Below are 24,256 nucleotides of genomic sequence, written 5' to 3'. Positions count from 1 at the left end.
CGAGTTAATAAGAGAGATCCTCTCCTGTCTCTGGTCTAACAGCGAGTGACTGAAGTATGTCTTTGTCGTTCATTCCAAGGTTAAAATAAAAAGAAATCAAGTCAAAAATGTCCATGTTTGTAAGCAGCCCCTGGTGAATCCTCTGTCACTGTCAGTCAATAAACAACTAATAACATTTCATTTTGGCCGACAAGATCTCAACTTATTAAAGTGTGGCCACAGAATATTTTTTTTGTCCTTCAAATATCACCAGAAGGCCTCCATACATCCTTAAATATAAATCATCACATTTACAAACTAATGTTTCTTTTTTCAGTTCAAGTCTTTTTTATCAAGTTTTCCACCAGTTGAACTAGAGTTACCACCTCGCAGTAACTGCACTTTATTAGTGCACTTTGAGAGGTCGCAGTGTCCTTGACCTTTGACCTTTGACCACCAAAATCTAATTAATTAATCTTTGACTCCAAGTGAACATTGGTACCAAATTTGAAGAAACTCCCTCCAAGTGCTACAGAGATATTGTGTTCCAACACTGCAGCACTGTTGCACACAGCAGTTAGCATCCATGTGGCTGTGCTCTCCTCCTCCCATATCCCATGATCCTTTGTGCCAGTAGAGTAAACTTCAGTAAGAAAGGAGCTGCTTGAAGATGGCAGCTGGCTAACATCCAGCCTGCAGCATCCATCTCTCTTGATCCAGTCTGGAGGAAAACTTTGTATCTGATGTGTTTAGGTAACGAGTCGCCCAGAGCGGCTAACTAGCGAGGCGTTAATGGTAGATACCATCAAAGGAGTGACTTTGTAAACCAGGCCTAGTTTCACACAGGCAAAGACACATACACACTGACGTCTGAACCCAGGGCTAACAGAGCTAACAGAGCTAACAGCGCTAACAGTGCTAACAGCGTCCTCACCCCGACTCCAACAATGAAAACCACAAAGATTTCCTTCTTGAAGACAGTTGGCACCTGACGCAGCAGTAAACCCAGAGAGACGTCCAGCAGTCCGAGCACCACCTGCACCGCCTGGACAGGAAGTCACAGATAAACAACACAACACTGATACAACCAGCAGTTCCCTGCAGTTCCTCTAATGTCCACTAGATGCTGCTGAAACTCTGACTGTGTTGAAGTGAATGAGAAAAACCTCTAACTTCTCTCTGCAGATACAAAGTTCAGCAGCCGTCCAGCAGTCGGCCTCTCTCCATTAGAATCAAAATAAAAGTTGGGTTATAATTTATCAGGCTCCACATGGGGGAGCTCCTGGGTACATTTGCAAAATACAAAATAAAAGTTTCATCATGGAGAGATTAAGGCTTTAAGAACTTGGATGTTTGGTTATATTTGATTGACAGGACAGCTACAGCTCCCATGAGGCTTTGAGGTTAGTGCTGTAGCTGTAGAACACAAATGAGCTGACTTCCTGTTTACCATCAGTCAGGAAGTTGTTGTCCATTAAGATGATGGTTCCATTCAACCGATCACCAAAGATTCATCAATAATGCATCAGCAGTAAACTGAGCCACAGCAGATAAATCTGCATCTTACAGCTTTTATTCTAAATTCTATCATCGTCATTTCAGTGTGACAGGAGCAGCAGGAAGAGAATTTAGTTCAGAAACGTCCTGATGTCAGTGAACTCACCCCGAGAGTCTTCAGATCCTCACGCTGCAGAGACAGAAACAGATTCAGGTTAAAGGAGGTTTGAGGCGACAGGAGGAGCAGGAGAGGAGCAGGAGGAGCAGAGCTCAGGTGTTCAGGAAACTTGTTCATCAGGTGAGGAGCAGAGAAACTAAAACCTGCTTCACCTGGTCTGGTTCTGGTTCTGGATCAGATTCAGACCTGAGACCATTTAGTTCTTTATAGACCAGGATTTTAACACCTGTCCTCTGACACTTGATGTTTTAAGGTGGTATCCTTTAGTTGTATCTGTTTTAAGGTGGTATTTGGCTGGGTTTGTCAGTTTAACTCTGGATCTGTAGATGTTGGTGTCGTAGATTCAGTCTGAGCTCTGAAGAACAAGAACCAAGATCAGATTTTTTTCTATTTCTTCTAATAAATAAAAATATCAACAGAAAATATAAAAGTTTTTTAAATGTTTTTTTGACGTTTGATTCTCACTGATCGACAGGAACTCACCATGTTTCACTGTGGTTGTTCTGAAACACACACACACACACACACACACACACACACACACACACTCACTGTAAAAACACAGGGAACACTAAAGATTCAAGACATCAACCAACTGTTAAAATAGAAATAATAAAATCTAAACCTGCAGATGACAGATTACAGAGACAGCTGTTCAGCAGTTTTACAGTTTTAATAAACAGTTTTAAATGTATTAAAAATCAAACACCATGCAGTTCTAAAACAAACGTATTGATAAAGGTATTGATCATCTCACCTCAGCTGCAGCGAGTCCTGTGGTCCTGATCGGTCTGAGCTCGGGTGCGGTTCAGTTTCCTGTCTCCTTCTTCTTCAAGCATCAGATTCCTCTGAAAAAATCAATAACAATAAAACAGCAGCAGCGTTGGTCTAATGGATCAGAGTCATGATGGAAACTGGATTCTCTCTCTGAGACACTGAGACGGTCCAGAGTTCTTTCACGGTCTTTAAAGGACCATTTCAGGTGATTAGATACTTGTATTCATTGTTTCTAATACCATTACTCACCAAACCAAAGACCAGAGAGCTTCCAGATTAAACTGTTGATGATCTGACACGAGTCTGGATTTGTTGGTTCTTTGAAGACGATTTAAAAATTCACCCGGAGCTGCTGTCATAGCAACAAGTCCTTAAACCCAAACCCCAGTCCGCTGATCTCAGGACCGAGAGGTTTCAGGATGAATCTCAGACACAAAACTGATTCATCAACAAAAAGAGAACAAAGTGTGGAAACACAATGTTGCCCCAGTGCATGCTGGGAGGGTTCCTAACCCACCTGCCTCACATACCTGCAGTCACATGATCAGATTAACACTGACTGGTTTCAACCCTTCTCATTTTAAATGTATTTCAAAATAAAAGCGTGCCGGTGACTTCATCCCCAGAACCAGAGATAATGTGAAGGAACAGGAAGGAAACTGAGACAAAGACAAAACGAACTTCAATAAAATCAAACACTGTAGAAAACAAACTTTATTTTTTGTATAAATGTTGAAATGTTTCTAAACAGACAAAAAAAGCTTTTCAGAGACAGAAACATTTTCACCTCACATTCTTCACTAGTTTAGTTTCTGATAAAGTGCATCAGGTCTGATGTGAGTTCCACCTTTTAGATGAAAACTAAATCTGTTCAGATCAGTCAGGAAGTAATATATATCATTCATATCATATCATTATATGGCTTTGGGCTGTTAGCTGTGTGGCTAATGCTAATGGAGAGAGGCTGCGTCATGCTATGTTCGGTTTCCCCTGTTTTTCTCTCCACCTGCTGCTCATGGACGAACTGTTGGGTTTGGTTCTGTTAATAATATTATAAAGAGTTCTGTTCATCTGAACTTTAAAGGTGCAGTTTTAAGGAGTTTTAAGGTGGTATTAAATCTTTCCAACATGGAGTCACATTCAGTATGTCAGTTTTCTTTAGTGGTGCGTCCCCATTGGCTAACGAGTTTCTGAGTTCAGATGATGGACGATGATCAAGTACGAGTTTCTTGTTGGAGTTGTGACGTCACAAATGACGAAAATAATATTTCCAGGTCCAATTTCACAGTTTTTCAGGCTGCATCCAAAAGACTATTCTGTGTCTTTCTACTGCTAAGACAAACAAAGTTAGCCAGCTAACCTAGCTAACGTTAGCATCCACTGGTAAAAGCAGGTGCTAACGTTAGCATGTACCCCTGATATCAGCTCTGGGTTTTACAGGTGTTTCTAGCTCTGAGCCACATCTTCATGTTTCAGTTGTCAGTTCTTTTCTGTGCTGCTCAGAAATAGCAAGACAGCTAGCTAAGGTCTGTTTTCACGTTAGCTGGGTGAAGATAGCTCGCTAACACCAGCTTTATTCACCTCAGCTGAGCAGCACAGAAAAGAACTGACAACTGAAACATGAAGATGTGGCTCATGTAAAACCCAGAGCTGATACAGGGGAACCTGTTTTTACCAGCAGGTGCTAAATGTTAGCTAGGTTAGCTGGCTAACGTTAGCATCCACTGGTAAAAGCAGGTGCTAACGTTAGCATGTATCCCTGATATCAGCTAGGTTAGCTGGCTAATGTTAGCATCAGCTGGAGTCAAACTTTGTTTTCTTCATTCTTTTATTTCCTCTTCTCCTCGTCACTGTGAAGCAGTAGAATGACTCTGAAGAGTTTTTCGGACTCAGATTCTGCAGCTCAGTGGAGGTTTGTTTGATGGAAAACGATCTATTCATTTATTTTATAACTGATTTAAAGACATGAACACATGATTTAAAGTGAAGTCAAACAACTTAACAGTTAAAAAAGTGGAAATATTCCGTTGCGGCCGTCACCAAACTCCATTCAAAAAAGTGTCATTTTAATTTTGTCTTGCTGCAGCACACAGATAAAGTGACAGCAGATTTTATCTTTTCATACAGAGCAGGTTTATAATATTATTAAGTCTTTACTGTGGCTCAGTGTTGAAACGTGAAGGTTCAGTTATTTACTCAAACATCTGTGTTTGAAACATGTCTGATGACGACTCTGCATCTTTATCATCTGATTCATATTTAAACACAATCAAAACTTTGGCCCTAAATTACCCAGAATGCAGTGAGAAGAGAGAAGCGATGATTACAGGTGATAGTGAAGTTCTGTGCAGTAGTTTTACTGCAGTATTACTGTAGTATCTGTAGTGGTCAGACGCTCTCACGGTGAGTCTGGAGTCAGTCCTTCATCGTCCAACAGGGCGACGTCGCTGTCGTGCTCATCAACCCTCACCTGGGGGTCAGAGGTCAAACAAAAAGGTACTTTTACTTTCTGGTATTTTAAGTATACTCGGATACTTTCACTTGACCATGAGTACTGAGTCTCACCATGACGGGGGGGCCGAGGTCGTGGCGTCTCAGGGTTTTCCCCGAGAAAACGCAGACGGTGACGGCGACACAGGTCTGCAGCACGAGCAGGATCAGGAACAGGGAGAGGAGTCCGTACATGGCCATCTGAAACACCCAGAGACCAGGACCATCAGAGACCAGGACCAGGACCATCAGAGAACAGGACTCAGCAGAGACCAGGAGTAAAAACTCTGTGGCTGTGATTCTCGCTCAAAATAATCAAACAGCATCGATTCTCTCACTGAACCCAAAACCTTTTGGATCTCTAATCAATAACTAAGACCTGATCAGGTTTTCTTATGGCCCTGATCCTGATCAGAGTCTGATCCAGTACTGATAATAAAACAGCTGTAGATGCTGAATCAGCTTCTTGCTTCTCCAAGTACTGAAAAATACTGATCAGCTTCAGTTATTGATCGGATGTTGAACTGAGAGAATGCAGGTGTGTTTCCATCTGGTGGCAGCAGGGGGCGCTGTTCTCCAGCTGAGTTACATTTTATTTATCAGTTCTGAAGCAGGACTTTGTATCGGTGAGCTGAAAGATCAGGATCAGAGACCTGATCAGGATCAGAGACTGTACTGGACCTGAGACCCGGGTCAGTCAGTGATAAACTTACATTCAGAACCCATAATTTGCCGACGCATCCATCCAGACCCCCACAGATAACATCAGAGGCGGGGGGGCCGGCCAGCAGCCAGCAGACGTAGGCCACACCCGCCAGACTGATCAGGACGCTGATCAGGTTCAAGGCCAGAGACGCCCAGACCTGCAGGGACAGAACACACAGAGAGCTGAGGTCCCGGTCTGACCCTCACAGGGTTCATGAACCTGCGGACGCCTGCAGACACAACTCAGGGCAGGAAAAGGTCAAAAACTCACCAGTCCGACTGAGGTCCGCCTCCCGGCCGCCACCGTCACCGAGCCGGACACCAGGAACTGAAGCACAGAGGAAACACGAGTTTAAACAGGTGAACTCACTGAACTCAATAATCAATAATCTGTTAACGTACAGCGACGGCGAGGGAGAACGCAGCGTGGAGGATCAGCATCGGAGAGAAGGTGGCGGTCAGACTGAGGAGGATGCAGAGCACGCCGATGAAGATCTGAACCACCTGAAAACACAGGAGTCATTTAAACTAAAATCCACCGGTTAACGTGAACCACCAGGACGCCGTCAGTGTCTCACCCCGAGCTCGTGCGGCTGCCCCCTCAGGAAGGTGGCGGTCTTGTCATCCATCTTGGCGGGGAAGATGGAGGCTGTGGGCGGGGCCTTTGTGGCAGTGGGCGGGGCCTCTCGGGTGGTTGGCGGCGGCCGGAGCCTGGAGCGGGATGGAGGTTTCATCCTGAGGAATGACCTGAGTGACGATCACCACTCCACCGACCGTGGTGATGGACGTAGACGTCATGGTGGAGGTCAGAGGTCACGGGAGCTCAGAGGGAAGAGAAGCTTTAAAAACAGACGGAGAGTTTTCAGACTTTACTGAATAGAAACTGAATATTTCATTAAATGTATTTAAACTGAAGATACAGAAAAAGAAATGTTTGTTTTAACTTTGTTTTGACCAGACGATTCATGTCGCTGCGTTTTAGTCATTTCATTAATCACTACAGTATCATCAGCAAACTGTGTGAACCTTTACATGATAAAGTGGTTTCACTAAATGTTTCACTTGAATATTTTTAAAAATCTAAATTCAGTCGAATCAGATTAAATTCATCAGAGGATCCTAGAAAAGACATCAGATCAGATTACATTAGATCAGATCAGATCAGATTACATTAGATCAGATTACATTAGATCAGATTACATTAGACACTTTATTAATCCACAGGGGAAAAGTTCCAGCAGCATCTACAGACTTAAATAAATACTGAGAATAATAATTATAACAATACTGATAAAAACACAGCGAAGAACTTCAGAGTCCAGTGCAAACAGAACCCTAACCCCAGTGTGTGTAGTGTGTGTGTGTGTGTGTGTGTGTGTGTGTGTGTGTGTGTAGTGTGAGTCCATCAGAGCAGTTGACAGTAAGGTGGGGGAGGATCGACCTCCTCAGTCTGTCAGAGGAGCAGGGCTGTGGGAGGAGCTGCTCCTCTGTCTGGAGGTGATGCTGTGCAGAGGATGTAGTGGACATAACAACATGGATCGGCTTCTGTAGGTTTCTATAGGTTCACCTGTGCAGGTGGGGTGTTCCTAATAAACTGATCAGACAGCAACAACACGGAGCTCCACTGTTTCCACTGTCGCTGTGTTTAAACCGAGATTAAAGTCAAAGTTAATGAGATTAAAAAGGGACTGTTACTGTCTTCATTTAGGGAAACGATGAACATGAATGAATGCTGGTTAAATCAGCGCCGGATCTTCCAGTAAATCCTCCTGAGTCATACAAACAACAGGAAGTCTCTCCTCTGCTCCACCTGTGCCTCCATCTCCTCTCCACCTCTTAAATTTCAGCATTTTCCAATGGAGTCTGGTTAGAGTCTGCGTTACGTTCCCAGAAAGCGCTAATTGTGCGGAAATCACAGCTCATTTTATAGAAACATGAACTGTTGGTTGATCACTGTCACAGCTGTGTCAGTAAAGGGACAGACTGACCCGGTTTCTGACCCGGTTTCAGTGTAAAAACACTTGTGTTTGTGGCGCAGTGAAAATCTGAATAAAGGACCTGAGTAACAGTAAAGTAACAGTAACACATTAAATATGTGGAACAGCATTAACATGATGTTTGTGGTAAAATGAGAAAAGTTTACCTGCAGTGAAACTGTCTGTTTTCAGGCTCGGAGATTTTCTGACCTGAACTTCATTAAAATTTTCTGCGGATTGTTTCCTGGTTGAACTCGTGATGCCTTCACGTGCTCACTGTAAGCTCGTAAATCTGAATTCAAACCTGATAGTTTAGGGTGGAAATAAAAACGTCGTTTATGGGCTGGTGTAAAAACATGGTTCAGTGTTTTTAAAGTTCAGTATTTGTTCAAACGTCTTTATGACATGTTTTATATTAGTCCAACTCTTTCACTGTGGTCATTATTCAACGGGAGAGAATGAGTAAAATGAAAATGTGAGGCCGGCGTGTTGACATCTGTCTGAGTAAATTTCATTGTGTTTCTTTTCCAGTGTGAACCATGAAAACACTAAAGACTCACAACCTGCTCCGGTTACAGTTTGTGTTTCAGCGTGTGTGGTTTGAAGCTGATAATTCCGACAACACTGAAGGCAGCATCGGGAACTCCACAGCATAATTTCCAAGAATCCGTTTTTTTTTTTTTTTTTTTTTCTTTATTCAAACACTGTGATATTGATCAGTGAAATTAATCAGAACAAAAACAGGAGAATGAAACTGTAAAATGTAAAAAGACACAAAACTCTGAAATAAAGAGAAAACAACAAAGAAAATGAATAAAAAATAATCTCAACAAACTCCTACTGTCCACAGTGTTTCTCCAGAAGTCTCCAGACAGAATCATTAAATGTCTGAAGTTCAACATAAAACAGGTTTTTGTCAGAAAAGAAGAAAATCTTCTGATGAATGAAGACGTTTGAGTCTGAAAGTTAATAAATGAGAAAAGGAACATGAAGGAGAAACATCAGGCGTAAACTGTGAATGAATTCAGTGCTTTGATTAAATCCTGTGTTTCTGCTGATGTTAGAAAACATAATGAAAAGAGACTTTAAACAGACCTGTAACATGAGTATCACTGAGAAAACTCATGTTTCTACTCACGCTCTTTCAAACTCTCACTAACTTTCTAAGAAGAAAGGCTTTTGTAGAAGAGCTCAGAGCTAAATGAAATGACCAGTTGGAAGCTTAGTGGTGGAGACGTTGACGTCATGTGACCGTGGTGTAGTTGGTTTATAGCCTAACATTAGCTTCTTACTTCTAACATCAGAACAGTGGAGTTCATCTGTGAAGATGATCTGATCAACTAAACCTGAAGGATCAGAAACTTTTTGTGGAGGGAACCAGGCTGATGCTAACTTCAGGTATGGACTACACAGTAACCTTTGACCTTTGATCATCAAAATCTCATCAGTTCACCTTTGGATCCAAATGACTGTTTGTGCTAAAGTTGAAGAAATTCCCTTGATGTGTTACAGAGATATTACGTTCAGGAGAATGACCTGAAAACATGATTGATTAGAAAAATACTCATGTTGTATTTGTTGTATTTTATTCATTTCCCCATCAGGTGACAGTGTGTTCTCTCATATGAAGCAAATTTAGAGTTTTTGGAAAACTTAAATTTGACCGTCAGCTCAGAAACAAACAATAAAATCTATAAAAGGCTGATTGAGGATCAACACAGATAAATACTCTATAAGAGCAAAACTCGGTCTACAAAGTTCTAATCCCTGAAGTCAATAAAACATCACAGTCAAAACACATTTACATTCACATTTAGGGATGACAATAAATCAATATATGAGCAGAGAATTACTGATACTACTAATAACTCTGATTCTTCATTAAATAAAAATATTCAACATGTTGTAGTTTTCATTAGCACCACACGGGGGCGACAGAGTTCATCATGACGACTAAACACAAAGAAATTTATAAATTTTCCTTAAATAAAGAATTAATAAATTATTAAAAATCATAAGATGCTTTAACTTGTTACTGACTGATTTTTTTTTACAGATTTCAGATTATTGATTAATTACCGATATATTGATATATTGATCCCAGCCATCGTTACATTCACCTCCAGGTTTTACACATAAACCTGCTGACATTCATTCATTTACACAAAGTGATCAGTGACTGTGTGTGATTATAAGATACTAATTAAACAGCAAGAGACAGAATTCAATGTTTATACACTTCCTGATTTTTTAAAAACAAAACTGTGTCAAATTATTCACAAAAAACAAAAACATCAATTAAACATCAATATTAAACATGACCACATAAAAAACTAAATAAAAACTAAAATTTAGTCTAAAAATATTTAATTTGTGTTTATGCAGAATGCAATAAAAACAAAACTAGAACATTTTCTAAATCTTTTTCCTGTTGAATGAAGATATTACTATATGGCTAAACAGCTTCAGTAATCATTAAAAACCAGGAAACATTAAAAAAACATTAAAGAATTAGACACAGAGTTTGGTGTGTTTGTAACAGTGACAGCACTTTCTCTGCAGAGGGCGCTGTTGCGCAGCGAAGTTACAGAGTCCTGCTTTTACAAAATACAGATGCTTCCTGTGAAAATAAAATAAAAAACAAACTCCCACACCCAGTCACCACCCAGAACTTTTTGAGGAGACGTCAAACCTTTGACTCTGAGCTGCCCTCTAGTGGATGCAAAGCTTAATATCCATGCTAAGCTAATGCACACATGGAAATATGTGGGCACTCACAGTTACATTGTTTGAAATGGACATAAGAGCATAACTGAGCCGTACATGCTGAGGTTTTCTGTGCGTTAATTACTTCATAAAACACAGTTGTATTCAGAAATATTTACACATTAGCACAATATAAACTAAAATAATGAAAGTCTTAAAACTAAAGAATGATTAAATCACTGCTTCCTACTGGACCAGGCAACGAGATCAGATAATTAGGGGCCAATCTTAGCAGATATTGCACTTTTGTAGTTCCAGTTCATAAACAACCAGTTGTAGCAAAGGCTTCTGGGCCCGTGGGGAACAAAGAATCTCCTGATTCAAGTTTAAGGAACAGAAAACTGGAGAAATCACCAGTTAAATACAAACATCCTCCTTCAGAATGACCTAGAAACTCCAGTGTTTCAAATCTGGTGACAGACGGCGTCATTGAAAGTTCTGCTTTTACTGTGAAACTGAATGAAACTGAAATTTAAATCTAGTTCTAGTTTTCTGTCTTTAGCTTTAATATTAATAACAAACCCGATGCGTCCCGAGATGGATGGATATCAGTCTCATCTCTGTGTGTCAACAGGGAGAGGTCCAGGAGGTGATTAGCCTAGCTTAGCAGAAAGACTGGAAGTGAGGGGAAACTGTTAGCCTAGCTCCATCACTGGCCATAAAAAGAAGACATTTTGAGTAATTTCCAGCAGGTTTTAAGAAAACTAACAGCTTGATCAGTTTTTCCTAGCACGTTGGCCATGTAAAATATTTTTTTAAACTACTTTTAGACAGAGGACAGAATACGTCTCAGAAGAACAGAATTTTAAAACACTGAGTCTGAGCGAACTCTCAGGGGCTGATTAAGTGTTTCAGCCCCTGGAGGCAAATGTTTGAGCTAAACCAGCCAAATTTGAGTTCAAGGCATCTTTCACAAAAACTCTATTATTCTGTTACCACCTTCAGCTCAGGACCAGCCTCCTGACTGACGAGAGGATTCACTTTGTGGACAGGTTTCCTTTGGCGCCACATGTGTAGCCCTACAAATGCCAGGATGCAGATGCAGATCACCAGCAGGAGGGAAACAACAACCAGCTCACTGTAGTAACTCTTCTCTTTATGAGTGATATCGACCGGCTCTTTCCAGGAGTGGGTGTCCTTTCTTGAGGTCACAGGGGGGGTTAAACCATTGCTTTGAAAAGTGTTTTTCAAATCAGTATCATCAGTATTGTAGGTGGTCTCATCTTTAAAATTGGTTGTGAATTCATTGTCTTGGTGCTTTGTCAGGTCGTCCTCTAGGTTTTCTGAAGTGTATATCATAGGAATCAGTGGTTCCTTAGTTCCAATATTGTCATAAGTCTCATCTGGTGAGGGGTTGATGGAGCGTGGAGGTGCCATCTGTCGGACAATGTAGCTCGCGACTACTTCCTTGTACCCACCTTCCTCTGCCTCACAGCTGTAGGTCCCGAAGGTGGTAGCAGAGACGATGAAGCTGAGGCTGCCGATCAGCGGATTGGATGAAGTGTTTCTCTGGAAGGTTTTTGAACTGAGCGGAGGTCCAGGTCAGAGTGGCCAGGTTGGAAGGTTTCAGACACTGAAGCGTCGCTACCTCATTCAAATTAACGCTGACCTCTGTCAGACAGAAATAATTTAGAATAAGTGATGGTGCTGAGAATGTGGCTGGATTAACCTGTTGGGGTTAATCAGGTACAGTGCACTGTATAGACTGCAGCCTCATTATATTTGACCCAGAAATCAACATACACTCTTATACTGGATTACTACCATGACACAGGTTTTGATGGAGGCCTGGGGCCCCTGTTGGACTGGAGCTTTGACTGATAACTGGTAATCCACCCTTGGCCCAGGCAACGAATCATACTGATACAATGATCCTCTGACTATTTAGTGCACCTTCAGATCCAATCTTCAAAATGTAAAGTAATAGGTTTCTTTCTGTCAGCGGACTTATTATCTTTACTGAGGATGTTAACAGGATGTTACCTGTGTCTCGACTGGTCCTGGTCCTGGTCCTGGTTTGTTGCTGACAAACTTTTTCCACATTGCTGTTCTCCAGGTCTTGAACCCTGAGGAGTAAAACCGACAGCCTGTCAGTCACCGTACAGGTCACCATACAGTGCTATTTGTTGATTCCAGTGACTCACTGGAGGTACAGCTAAGACTTATTACAACACCAGATATGAAACGCTGACAACCGAATCTGAGGCTAATCAAACTGTTGGGATGTGTAAATATTCTTCAGTGGGTATAATAAAGGTAACTGTTACTCACATGGTATCAGGACTGCTGTCCAGACTGGTGCAGATCCCCTTGGTTGGACTCCATCCACAGAGAGGATCTCGGGCCAGAACACACTGGCTGCAGGTTCTGTAGACTGAGCATTTGGTCACAGGTACAGCGGTCACGCCTTCGGATGTTCCCACATAAAGCACCCCCTACAAGACCAGGAAAATACTGTGAGGTGTACTCTGCAGTACAAATGTACAATATCAACCAAATATTCTTCATTTACATTCAAAGCTTGATCCAACCCATGCAGTCATGATCTTTTAGATATAACAAAGCAGCTTTCAAACCATCATTTAATTTCTCTGATAAAAAGAATTTCTGTCTCAGTTCTGTGACACAGCAACATGAACTGCTGCCATTATGCAGATGATACACCGCTGTGCATTTCTGTTGGTTTCAGTGTTCTTATCTCCTGTCTTCCTTTTAAAGCAACATTATGAAACAACACATTTTAATACATGTCAAGGAAATTTAAATCGAACGCAACTGGATTTAGTTGTAGTCTGGGAAGATGTTTCACCTCTCATTCAAGAGGCAGTTCCTGTACACATCTGACCAGGCTGAGACTGGTCCAACTGGTCTCAGCCTGGTCAGATGCATACTAAAACATCATAAGGTCAATTTTAGGTAATTCAGACTGATGCATCAAAGACTCCGGGGGAGGAAAGTTTAAACCCAGGATCCTGTTTCAATTTGCAACATGAGATTATTTCCTCTCACTCAGTTTGACACATTTAACCAATTAAAACAGCTTGTGATTCATGCATGAGAAAGCAACAGTCATGAAAGACTTGTGAATATATCTAAAACAGTCATTTGTGAAACGTGATGCTGCCATTATTTCCTTTTATTAACAGCAGCATTGTAACAGAAAAGATTCAGTGTGACACTGAAGCTGCAACTACGTGACCTATGGAGCAGGTGTTACTACATGACTGTGGGTAACCACTGAACCACAATAACATTACCCACTGAAAATTTTGGTAGTTATCATATAGAAACCAAAGAGTTTTCTCTTCAGTCTGGCGTTCAATGTTTGAATGTATCTGAAAATATTAACTGTACATGGCCTGTTATATTTTAACCTGGGGTTTTCCGTTTACCTTGGTGGAAGAGAGTACGATGCTTTTGACCTGCTGAGGTTGTGTGAAGACCTGAATCTCCTCAATGACCCGCGCACCCTGATCAAACAAAACCACTTTGTGCAGGAATCCAGACTCTGGACATCAGAGAGAGATGATGAGGACATTTTTAATACAGAATATAGATTTAAATCTGATGAATTATCATTTTTCAGACCTGCTCTTATCACCAGTTCCATTAGTTCTGTTTACTGTACAACATCTCACCTGTAAGAAGGAAAAGGGTGGTGTACTGTTTGCCATTGGCTGCCTTTGTCCTCATCGCAGCCACACGACTGTACTGCTGCCCTGAAGAAACAACAACAGGACCATCTGTGACTGGCTTTACGACGCTGCTGGTCAGGAAACTCTTCTTCACCTCTTCTAGATCAGAATCTGTAGCATTGGCCAGTCCACACTGTCAGGAGAACATAAAGGGAGAGTCACACATTAATGTTAAATACTTTAAATAAAACAGGCTCCTGATGAAAATTTGTGAGAACGAATGCTGCCTAGAATCAAACCCTGAGGTACACCTTTCCCCTTTTTGTTTGTAGCTCTTTTCTGATTTGCAGATTTGTTAAACCTGATTTTACTGTGATGGTGTAACATGGCTGGATATCTTTGGTTGTTAATTGTACATCGTGTGAAAGTGACTTCCTCACCTTTCCCAGGTAGGAGTGTTTTCCCAGCAGGGAACTCAACTGGTGAGTCTGCATGTTGAAGGTCCTGTAGCTCCCATCGAACACTGTCTGGATGTCCTGCAGCTTAAAGACGCAAACTGCCGACTCTGGACCTGAGGACCTGAGAGAGACCAGAGAAGACAGTTATCACTAATAATAGTATCAATAATAACAATAACTTATATGCACTTTATGTATAAGTACTTTTCAGTGACAATAAAAAAATCTAATGTGCAGTGATATTCATCATTCGACATCATGAAGTCATGTTGTTGGGGAGGAAACAGGTGCATAAAGTAGAGTTTCAGCAGCCCTGGCTGGCTTTTGGCTTCTGTTGTGTAACTTATGATTTTGTTTGTTTTCCTACCACTGAGAGGTGAAGACACCGTAGAACAGGGTTTCTGAGGCATCGCTGCCCTCTGGTGGCTGCAGGGTGAAAACATCCTGCAGAACATTGAAGGGAAGTTGTTTGGGAGACTGACAGACCAGAGGAGCTTTAGCAAAGGACGTCCACTTCTTCTGCAGAGTCCTCTGTCCACCAACATCGTCCTGCAAAACCAACACAGAGAGAACAGCTGCATGTGAAGGCTGTTCCCACTGAAAAAGTGTACTCATATCAAAGCTCTGTGGTTTGGTCTGATGCATCCAACAGTCAGATTAAGACAGTAACATGTATGGAGGTTGTTTTGGACTCGTTGAAAGTCACATTACTGAGTGATATTAGACAGATCTGTCACCTTGCAGACTTGAGCCACCCGGGCAATTTTCAGCTCGTCGACGAAGCTGAACTCTTTTCCAACTTCGCTAAAGAAGAAGTAGAGTTTCTCCCCTGCTGGGTCTGACGCGGTGCTGACAAATGTTGGCTCTGAAATACAGGAAGTGATGACAGATGAGGAAACCCAGGGTGCTGTGCCATGTGGTCTGAATGTGGGGAAAAGAGATCTGAGAGCTGAATGAAACACTCATGCAGGAATTGTTTTTGCATGTTGTACCGTGTTGACTACAAATCCTTCTGTTGATCATTTTCCAAATTATACGTTTTAAAAATTTCCAGACATTTGTAACTTGACAGTGATCGAGACCAAGTCCTGAACAGGAGTGTGATGTGTACGGGTTTTGTAGACGTAGGTTCAGAAACACATGAATGGTCTTTAGAGGGATTTTTGAGACAAAGAGGAAATGAATCATGGGGGAAGTTCAGTCAGTAGCGTTTTAAAACCTCACTGCAGTGTGGTTTGGCTGAAAGTATGTGAGGTGACACAAGATAAAGAGGTTTTTATGGCTTTTAATTATCAACAGTTGAATGTTTACTGAGACCATCAGCTCCTTAACAAAAACTTAAAGACACACGAATGTTAATAACAAATCCTCCATGTATGTCTAAAAGTTAGACAAAGGGTTCCACAAGGTTCAGTGCTTGGACCAGTTCTATTCACCTTGTATATGCTTCCTTTGAGCAACATCATCAGGAATCACTCCATAAACTTCTATTGTTATGCAGATGATACTCAACTATACTTGTCAATGAAGCCTGATGAAACCAGTCAGTTCAATCAAACTTCAAGCCCTCAGGACATTAAGACCTGGATGACCAGCAATTTCCTGCAACTAAACTCAGACAAAACTGATAATGTACTTGGCCCCGAACACCCTGAAATACACTAATGATATAGTTACACTAGATGGCATTGTTCTGGCCCCCAGCTCCACTGTAGAGTTATTTTGGATATGTCTTTAAGCTCCCATATAAAGCAAACTTCTAGCACTTCCTTCTTCCACCTGTGTAATATTATCAAAATCAGACATTTTCTGTCTAAAAGACGCACAAAAACTAGTCCACACTGTCACTTTCTGCAGGTATTTCTCCTGCTGGAGCTGTAGAGTCCAACCTGTGATGATAAACCTCCTATTGCTCCGATGATCCTGCTCAACCCTGTTGTTACGATTATTGCTACTATTACTATCACCATTATAAGTACTGATTTTATTACTATTATTAATACCACTTCACATCTCTGTATGGAATCTGCTGCATGCTATTCTGGGAATTGAACCACCGACCCTGCTGTATTCAGCTGCAGTGTCTGCAGCAGTCTCTCCTTCCCTGACACCTTTATTTTCTTCTTCCCCTTTTTCTTTTTGTTTGTGATTCACCAAAAACTTTGCTCTCTGTTTATTTCTGCTTATTCAGACTGAGCGACAGTTAAAACCACAGAAGGATCTGGGTCAGTTTTCCTCACAGAAAAGAAGCTGAGGATGTGTTTTGGATAAATCAAACCATCGGTCACGAGTGAGTCTTGTATTTGATGCGGCACTGATCCTGTTTCACTCACCCTGCAGTACACTGACAGAGTCCTGGTTGACATCTGGGCGGCCATGTTTGCTGAAGTGTCGAGAAATCTGTGGTTCGGATCCTCTGAAGTCAGTTGTTGTCGCAGTGAACAGCTCACCGTCTGCACACGGATAAACAGAAGAAGAGGACTGATTTTTAAATGTTAACAAAGACGTAGATTCCGGTCTCCACAGACTGACGTCGTTGTTTCCTGCCTTTTCTGGCAACACTAAATGCACTGAGCTGCTGCCATGTGATTGGCTGATTAGATATCTGTGTTAACGAGCGGTTGGACAGGTGTACCTGATGAAGTGGCAGGTGAGTGTACATGTGAATATGTAATTATCTGTTTCAGACAGTATGACTGTAACTGAGCAGACTGACCGATGGTGATGGCGGTGTTCCTATGGAAGGGGTTGAACGGGCAGCGACCTTTGGCACTGAGGTCATTTTGGACCATGGAGAAGCTCTCAGCGTCCTGAAGGAGACAAAAAGAAGCTGAACAGTTGAATCGTCACAATGAAATCACGTCTGAACTGGAGAACATTTATCTTTATTTTTATTGAGTCTTACAACAGTGGATTCACTGTGTTAGTAGCAGAGAAAAGAACCTAGATTTTAAAGAGTATTCTCCCTAAATTCAGGTTCTGTGTGGACTCACGATGTAGGCGTCATGTGGGCTATAGGCGTAGCTGCCACAGGTGTAGAGATGGGTGGAGTTTATCGGCTGCAGCACACGGACAAAGTTTGGACAGTCGACCTGCAGACGGACAGACGGACACGAAGAGAGACAGTGAGTCAGGACGGAGAACAGACTCTGAACAAACACCGACAGTCATGAAGGAGAGAGCTGAAGAGAACTTTAGGTCCTGGAGGCTCAATAGAAGTTGAGATATTTGCACAGATGATGATGGAGGTTAGGTCACAGTTACCGTCGGGTTCTTCCCTTTAATCCGACAGTCGTTTATCTCAGCGTCAGACGGACTCCACTCCACCTGCACAAGAGACACGACAAACTAAATTCACTCAGGGGGAGCTTCAGCTTCATTTCATCTTAAACTGAGCTGCCTCCATGTTTGTTTATCTCTGAGACTCTAACTCGCCTTCCTCTTCAGGCTGATGGCATCACTCCGCCTGACGTCCAATGAGAGGACGGCGTCTCGCGCCCCCACGTACAGAGTGGAGCCGTCGTCACTCAGCAACAGTGTGGTGGTGTTGTGGACGTCAGGGAGGCTGAAGTGGACCAGAGATCTGTCTGCAGAGTCTGCACGCAAACACCACATAAAACAAGTTAAAAACACAAAGTCCGAACATTCAGACTTTAAGGCTCTGGTTCCTCTGGTGAAACTGATCTGAATCTGTAAACAACCTGTTGAGCAACAGTTGAAGCTGCAGCTCTTCACAGCCACAACACAAAACTTAGAAAGTTCCCGTCCTGTGCTTCATGTTTTTAATTTCTCACTGAACTTGAACTCATTTTTCTTCCTCCTCCTTCTCCTGTCAAGTTCTGGTAACTTAACGTTTTTAAAAGACTGAGCTGCAGTTTGTCATCTCTCAGGAGCCTCAGCCTTCCCATCATGCACCTGCTCTCAGCACGTTTTTCTGACCTCAGGGTAATTGTTAGGTCCTCGTTTCTCATAAGCCAGGTCTAAACAAAGACCTGGTTTTTGTTGTGGCAGAGCTAAATGTAAAGGCTGAGGCTATAAGAGGAGGTGAGAGAGCGCAGAGCGATAAATAAAAACAGCAGCATCGCTTTGCCTGCCACTGTTAAGTCAGCTGACCGGCACACAGAAGGCTCCTCTTCCTGTTTCTGAGGCTGAGGTCGACCATGTGGCTTCAGGGTTCAGAGGATGTGGTTCACAGCTGCAGAGAAACTCATGTGTTTTTATCTGTGAACATGTTTTACACGTGAACATCAGAGGGAGTTTAAAATAAGAACCCAGGCAGAGTGACGGAGGTGTGAAGCAGCTTCATCTTATTCACACCATCTGCAGATTTGATGCTTTTCCACAAGATTTATTTAAATGAGACAAAAAACAGGCAGAGTACAGAAAGACCGAGCACAACGTTAGAACCTTATTCTGGTCCAAACCTGATCCAAACTAATCAGAGAAAGAAAATCTAACTGTGCCAAGAGCAGAGGTGGATACTGTTACATTTACTCCATTACATCTTCGTGATGCAAAGGATCAGATGGAACAAAATCCACCTCCCAGCAGAACAAAGTCTGCCTTCATGGATCTGACTTGTTCTGGATCATCCACAGAACCTGTATCAGATCAGGATCTGGGGATTTTGGAGGCCAGGTCTGAGGTTCTGATCAGGCTTGGTGGCGTGGTGGGTTTGTCTACCTGCTGGGGAGGCCCCTGCCATTGGGGAGTGCTGTGACTGTTTTTGTGATCCCAGACTGACAGATCTGAGCCTGGAACCTTCATTTTCCTTAAAGCATCAGAAAACTGAGACTCAGTCAGTTTGTGTGGTTGATATCTGGGCCGACTAGATTCACTTCTCTCTGCCAGTCTCACCACAGCCATGAATGAACGTCTGTTACTATGGTAACGCCGCCTCAGATCGGGTTCACGCGGGTCTTATCTCACGGGGGTGATGGCGATAATAGGTCCAGAGAAAAGAGATGAAAGCTGAATCATTGCAGCTGCTGACGTGACGAGAGGAAACAAGAAATGTTTTTACGCAAAGTGACTCTGCTGAGTCCAAGATAGAGAAGTTGCCCTCTGACCTCTTTAATTTCAGCGTGAGCTGTGAGATGGTTTGAAGCGAATCAGACGAGAAGCGAGGCGTCTGTGACTTCCTGTGCCAACTCCGAGAACCAGAGTGAGACGAAGTGTGGGTAGAGAAAAGTTCTCCTGTTCTACTTGTGCTGAGTAACTGTTAATAACTTTACTTCAGCACCTTTTAAAACAGCTGTTACTTAATGCTTTACAAGAAAAACACATCAAAGACAACACAGAACAATCAGTGACACAGTTAAAAGTAAAAAAATCAGATTCAGTTTAAAGTAACAAAGCTACCTGTGACAGTCAGATGTGAGACACGATTTGAAAAGCAGACGACAAAGTTTCTGATCATCGAGTGTGATCAATAAATATCATAGAAATCTGGATTAATCCACAACATCATCAGCTGTTATTTCTCTTTACAGTTTGAGCTGTGTCTGACAGAGGAGATTAAATGAGGTGTTAATAAGAGTCTCAGTGAAACTCATTTAAATGGATCATTTAAACCTAAACATGAACTTTTTCTGTTTAACTGTTGTCATGTCTTTGTATGTGTGAACAGATTCTGAGAACAGGAACAGAGTCTAACACGTGTGTCATACGTGTTAATGACAGTAAACATGTCATATTTTATAAATATAGTAGCAGTGACACACAGCTCCTCTGTCACCAGACTTCATTCAAAAATGAAGCAGTTTATCATCTCTTTAATACACTTTGTGAAACTGTCAACAACAAATGATTAATGCTTTAATGTAAAACATCAGTTAATTTATTTCTTCATGTAAAAAACTAATGATTCACAAACTGATGTTGATAATAATGTTCATCTGTTTCTGGTGTCTGCTCTTTTATTTTGTATTTTTAATGAGTGAAACTACAAACGTGTTTATTATGACACAGTTGGAATAAAGTCTGTGGGCTGTAAAATAACATGATTTCTTCTTAACTACATTTTAAGAACAAGGCTGAGACACACACATTAAATGATGAAGTCGATTCATCGGTTAGTTTATCGGCAGAAAATGAATCAGCAAATACTTTGACAATTGATTAGTTATAAGTCATAAATTCACTTGTACCAGCTTCTTGAATGTGAATTTTGGACCAGACTTTTCAGGAAATGGTGATAATTAAATTAACTGATGATAAAATTAAATGTTAGTTGCAGCCCTGTGGTACAACTAGATGATAAAAATGTCCTATAATAATATACAGACGGGTGACAAAAGGAAAAACCTGGATAAATAAGTGCAGAAATATAAATGCATAAATCCAGATGCAATGTAGAAAGATGTTTCCACACAGGTGAAGTGCATGGTACAACAAAGCAGTCAACATGCTCTGTGGCCTGTTAAAACCACTGAGGCTCAGCTGATTCTGGTTTCATACCAAGATGGAAAGGAAAAAAGAAGTGACTTTGAAAGCTGGTTCATTGTTGGGGCACAGACAGTGGGAGCTGGACTGGCTGGTGTTTCAATAGTGAATAAAGTGACATCTGCATTTAGATCTTTGAGAAAGACGCCAGTTAACAGTGACGCTGGTGTATTAGTGTGACATGTCAGGAAACTGGGGATCAGCTCTTCCTCAGGTGAATGAATATCAATACAAAACTCGATCAGACTGTCAGCAACAAGTCGATCAACAGTTAGAGAGGGATGTTTTAGTAGAACTGAAGGGCATAAAGCCCACGTTACAAAGATGGAGGTAGATCTGAGAGTTCAAAGACAGTTCAAAACCGTCACCCCTGCTCCACAGAGATGTGGAAAACTGTGATCACATGAGTCATCCTTCACCATTTCCTCCACAAGTAGGCGACTGCATGTCTGTGTCCACCAACATGGATCAGGTTCAGCATTTAAACAAAACTGGTTCTGAACCTGAAAAGTCTGCTCTCATCTGGAACCAAAAGAATATCAGGTTTTCATCAGGGGGCGTGGCCTATAGAGTCCTGCAGCACTGATCCTAAAACCAGGAAGTCAGTTAGCATGTTAGCATGTTAGCTCTTCCTGTTGTCAGTGTGTTTCTGGTTAAATGTCTGAAATAAGGTCTGTGGTTTTAACACAAGCTCCAGACATTTTCAGGTTTTATTCTCCGACATAAAATGGGTCATTAAATCCCCCACTCCTGATGTTTGAAGCTTTTACGTGTCTTAAAAAAGGCGGTTGCTAACGAGTGTCTAAATGAGACTACAGAGGTTGTCGGGGACGTTAACATGAAAACCCATCTACTCACCAGTCCACCTTTACAGCCTCGTTGTGTTTCTACTCACGCTCTTTCAAACTCTCACTAACTTTCTAAGAAGAAAGGCTTTTGTAGAAGAGCTCAGAGCTAAATGAAATGACCAGTTGGAAGCTTAGTGGTGGAGACGTTGACGTCATGTGACCGTGGTGTAGTTGGTTTATAGCCTAACATTAGCTTCTTACTTCTGGAGATTGGATTTAGGTTTCAAACATGCCTTAAGCCTCAGTTTCACTCCCTGTGGACACCACAGATGTGTAGCTGTTTTCATTAATACTCTGCTTGGAGGACGTGTTCATATACGAACAGTAGATTGTCGTCTGCGTAATTCCACACATGCCACATGCCATACAATTCAAATAAAAATGGCAACATCCAGACAAGAAGAAGAGCTGCTTCATTTGCAATAACATGAAAAACACAAGTTACAACAGGAGAGTTCATGTGCAGTTGGGGTGGACCCTAAGTGGATATATATATATATAATATACATCTGCATGTAGTCTTGCATACAACCCCCAATAACCAAATCTCAGGTGGACCCTCACGTATTCACAAATGTAGAAACTATGAGCCTGGCTGTAGTCAACAGCATTAGAGGGAAGGGTCACTGCAAATGTTCTCATCAATCACCTTTATCCTGTGGCCTTCACAGTCACATGATCTCAACCCAGATGAAGCTCTGAGAGATTTAGGAGCGACGAGTTAAACGGAGCTCTACGATGCCAGGGAGCAGTGAAGCTGACAAGTGGTGGAACAACATCTGACTGAGACACTTTATGTTGGTTTGTCCTTTAACGTCTGAGTGTAAACACTGTGAATATCTAATTCATAAAAGCACAGAAACAAAATTCACGTTTTAACCAACAGTGAATGAACATCAGGGGAAAAAAGAGACACACATCCTCCTTCAGCTTCATGACAGATGAATTTGTCGTCCTCCACTGACACGAACACACGTCCACAACCAGAAAACTGATCAGAACTGATTGATAATTGATAAAAAATGTTTCTTGGACTTACTGAGGAGGAAGGAGGTCCGAGGAGGAGGCAGAGATCTGACGGAGCTCAGCAGACAGAGGAGGAGGAGGACGACCGATGGAGCCATGATGGAGGATCTGAGGATGGAGGGATGATACAGTAAAAAGTAAAAATAAAAATCTGCTCTTGTCGAATCTACAGCGCTGAACGCTCTGACTCTCAGCACCAACAGACTGTGACTGAAGTAACAGTCAGGAAGACTCACCACAGCTTCCTCTTACTGTGGTCCGAGGTTGGGGGGAGGAGGGGAAGAGGGGAGGCGGGAGGGGAGGGCTGAAAGCTCATCATCATCAGTCTGATGTGTTGAGTTCTTCTGTTGTTTAAAATAAATAACAATTTACTTCTTCTCTTCAAATGTACAAATTAGATTTTATTTCAGTTAGTTCAAATGAAATTACACAAATGGCAAATAATCATGTTTTGAAATATTATTGGACCAAATCAGCGTCACCCAAAATGTCATAGCACAAAAATTTACATTTCTCAGAGAGAAAACACAGAAGGTCCAACTCACAATCTGGTGTCAGTCCTGGTCCTGGTCCTGGTCCTGTGTGTGGTCCAAAAGATAAAACCAGACAATGACAGAAATTAAATCTTCTCCAAGAAAAAACACGACTCAGTCTTCTCCGGTCAGCTCGGTCCTCCAGGTCCACCGAGACCACTGATTCAACAAGAAACGTAGATGACGCCTGCAGCTGAACATCCACCAGCAGCATTTCTTATCTGTTCTTCCTCTTCACTCGTCTCTTCTTGCTTTTCATTTCTTTTCCGTCTGTGTTGTTGTTATTCATCCCACCCTCTCTCTTTCTGTCCTGTTCTTACCTGGGACAGTTACCACAGGTGCTACAGGTGCTCTGACTGACATAATGAAACCACAGGTACATTATACGATTTCACTTTCACTTAGTTTACCACTGTCGTTAGAAGACTTTATTTAAACCACTTATTCAAGTACTTAGACCACACCTCAATTATGACTAAATTATCAACCCAACCAGTCGAGGCAGATGTTCGCTCACCCTGAGTCTGGTTCTGCTCAAGGCTGTTTTTTCATTTCATTCAATCTCTCAGTTAAGCTGAAGTTTTCTTTCTTTCTCTTCATTAACCAAAAATACTTTCAGTTTAACCACCTTACTGATGTATTACTGACTTTATTAGGCTGTTTTAATCCCTTACTTTTCTACCAGGCTACACTGCAACACAGTATTTTTACAGTGTGGTTCTGGTTCCTCTGTTCAAGTAAAAGTTCTGAGGACGTCTTGAAGTGTCAGTTAAAGCCAGAACCTTAGAGAGAATCTGTTATTGTCAGCAGTAATCACTGAAAATGTTAAATATTTAAAGCTGAAGTGTGAATCTGAAGCAGCAACACATCAAAAGCCAACAATGACAGAGACACTTTATCAGCGACGATCTGTTTGACAGGCTGAAGATCTGATGGTTTATCCG

The 24,256-nt window shown here is 41.8% G+C and overlaps 2 protein-coding genes across 2 annotated transcripts; both read right to left on the bottom strand.

Annotated features, from left to right (window-relative positions):
• Window positions 1-3,127: 3,127 nt before the first annotated feature.
• si:dkey-7j14.6 (uncharacterized protein LOC556585 homolog) lies at window positions 3,128-7,908 on the bottom strand. Its single transcript, XM_018678822.2, is given in 8 exon segments — window positions 3,128-4,901; window positions 4,997-5,122; window positions 5,635-5,784; window positions 5,898-5,954; window positions 6,029-6,130; window positions 6,205-6,322; window positions 6,324-6,465; window positions 7,770-7,908. Coding segments are annotated over 7 exon segments (726 nt in total). The 5' UTR covers window positions 6,425-6,465; window positions 7,770-7,908; the 3' UTR covers window positions 3,128-4,829.
• A 1,263-nt stretch (window positions 7,909-9,171) lies between these two features.
• LOC108884746 (semaphorin-4B-like) lies at window positions 9,172-23,015 on the bottom strand. Its single transcript, XM_018678821.2, is given in 15 exon segments — window positions 9,172-11,850; window positions 11,852-11,979; window positions 12,352-12,434; window positions 12,640-12,803; window positions 13,761-13,876; window positions 14,007-14,196; window positions 14,444-14,582; window positions 14,829-15,010; window positions 15,199-15,326; window positions 16,795-16,914; window positions 17,178-17,271; window positions 17,455-17,553; window positions 17,726-17,788; window positions 17,897-18,057; window positions 22,793-23,015. Coding segments are annotated over 15 exon segments (2,310 nt in total). The 5' UTR covers window positions 22,878-23,015; the 3' UTR covers window positions 9,172-11,292.
• Window positions 23,016-24,256: the final 1,241 nt, after the last annotated feature.

The sequence above is a fragment of the Lates calcarifer genome, linkage group LG15 (assembly GCF_001640805.2).
Source record: "Lates calcarifer isolate ASB-BC8 linkage group LG15, TLL_Latcal_v3, whole genome shotgun sequence".
Lineage (NCBI taxonomy): Eukaryota > Metazoa > Chordata > Actinopteri > Centropomidae > Lates > Lates calcarifer.
Note: the sequence above shows the minus strand (reverse complement) of the source record. Positions and strands in the feature narration are given on the sequence as shown.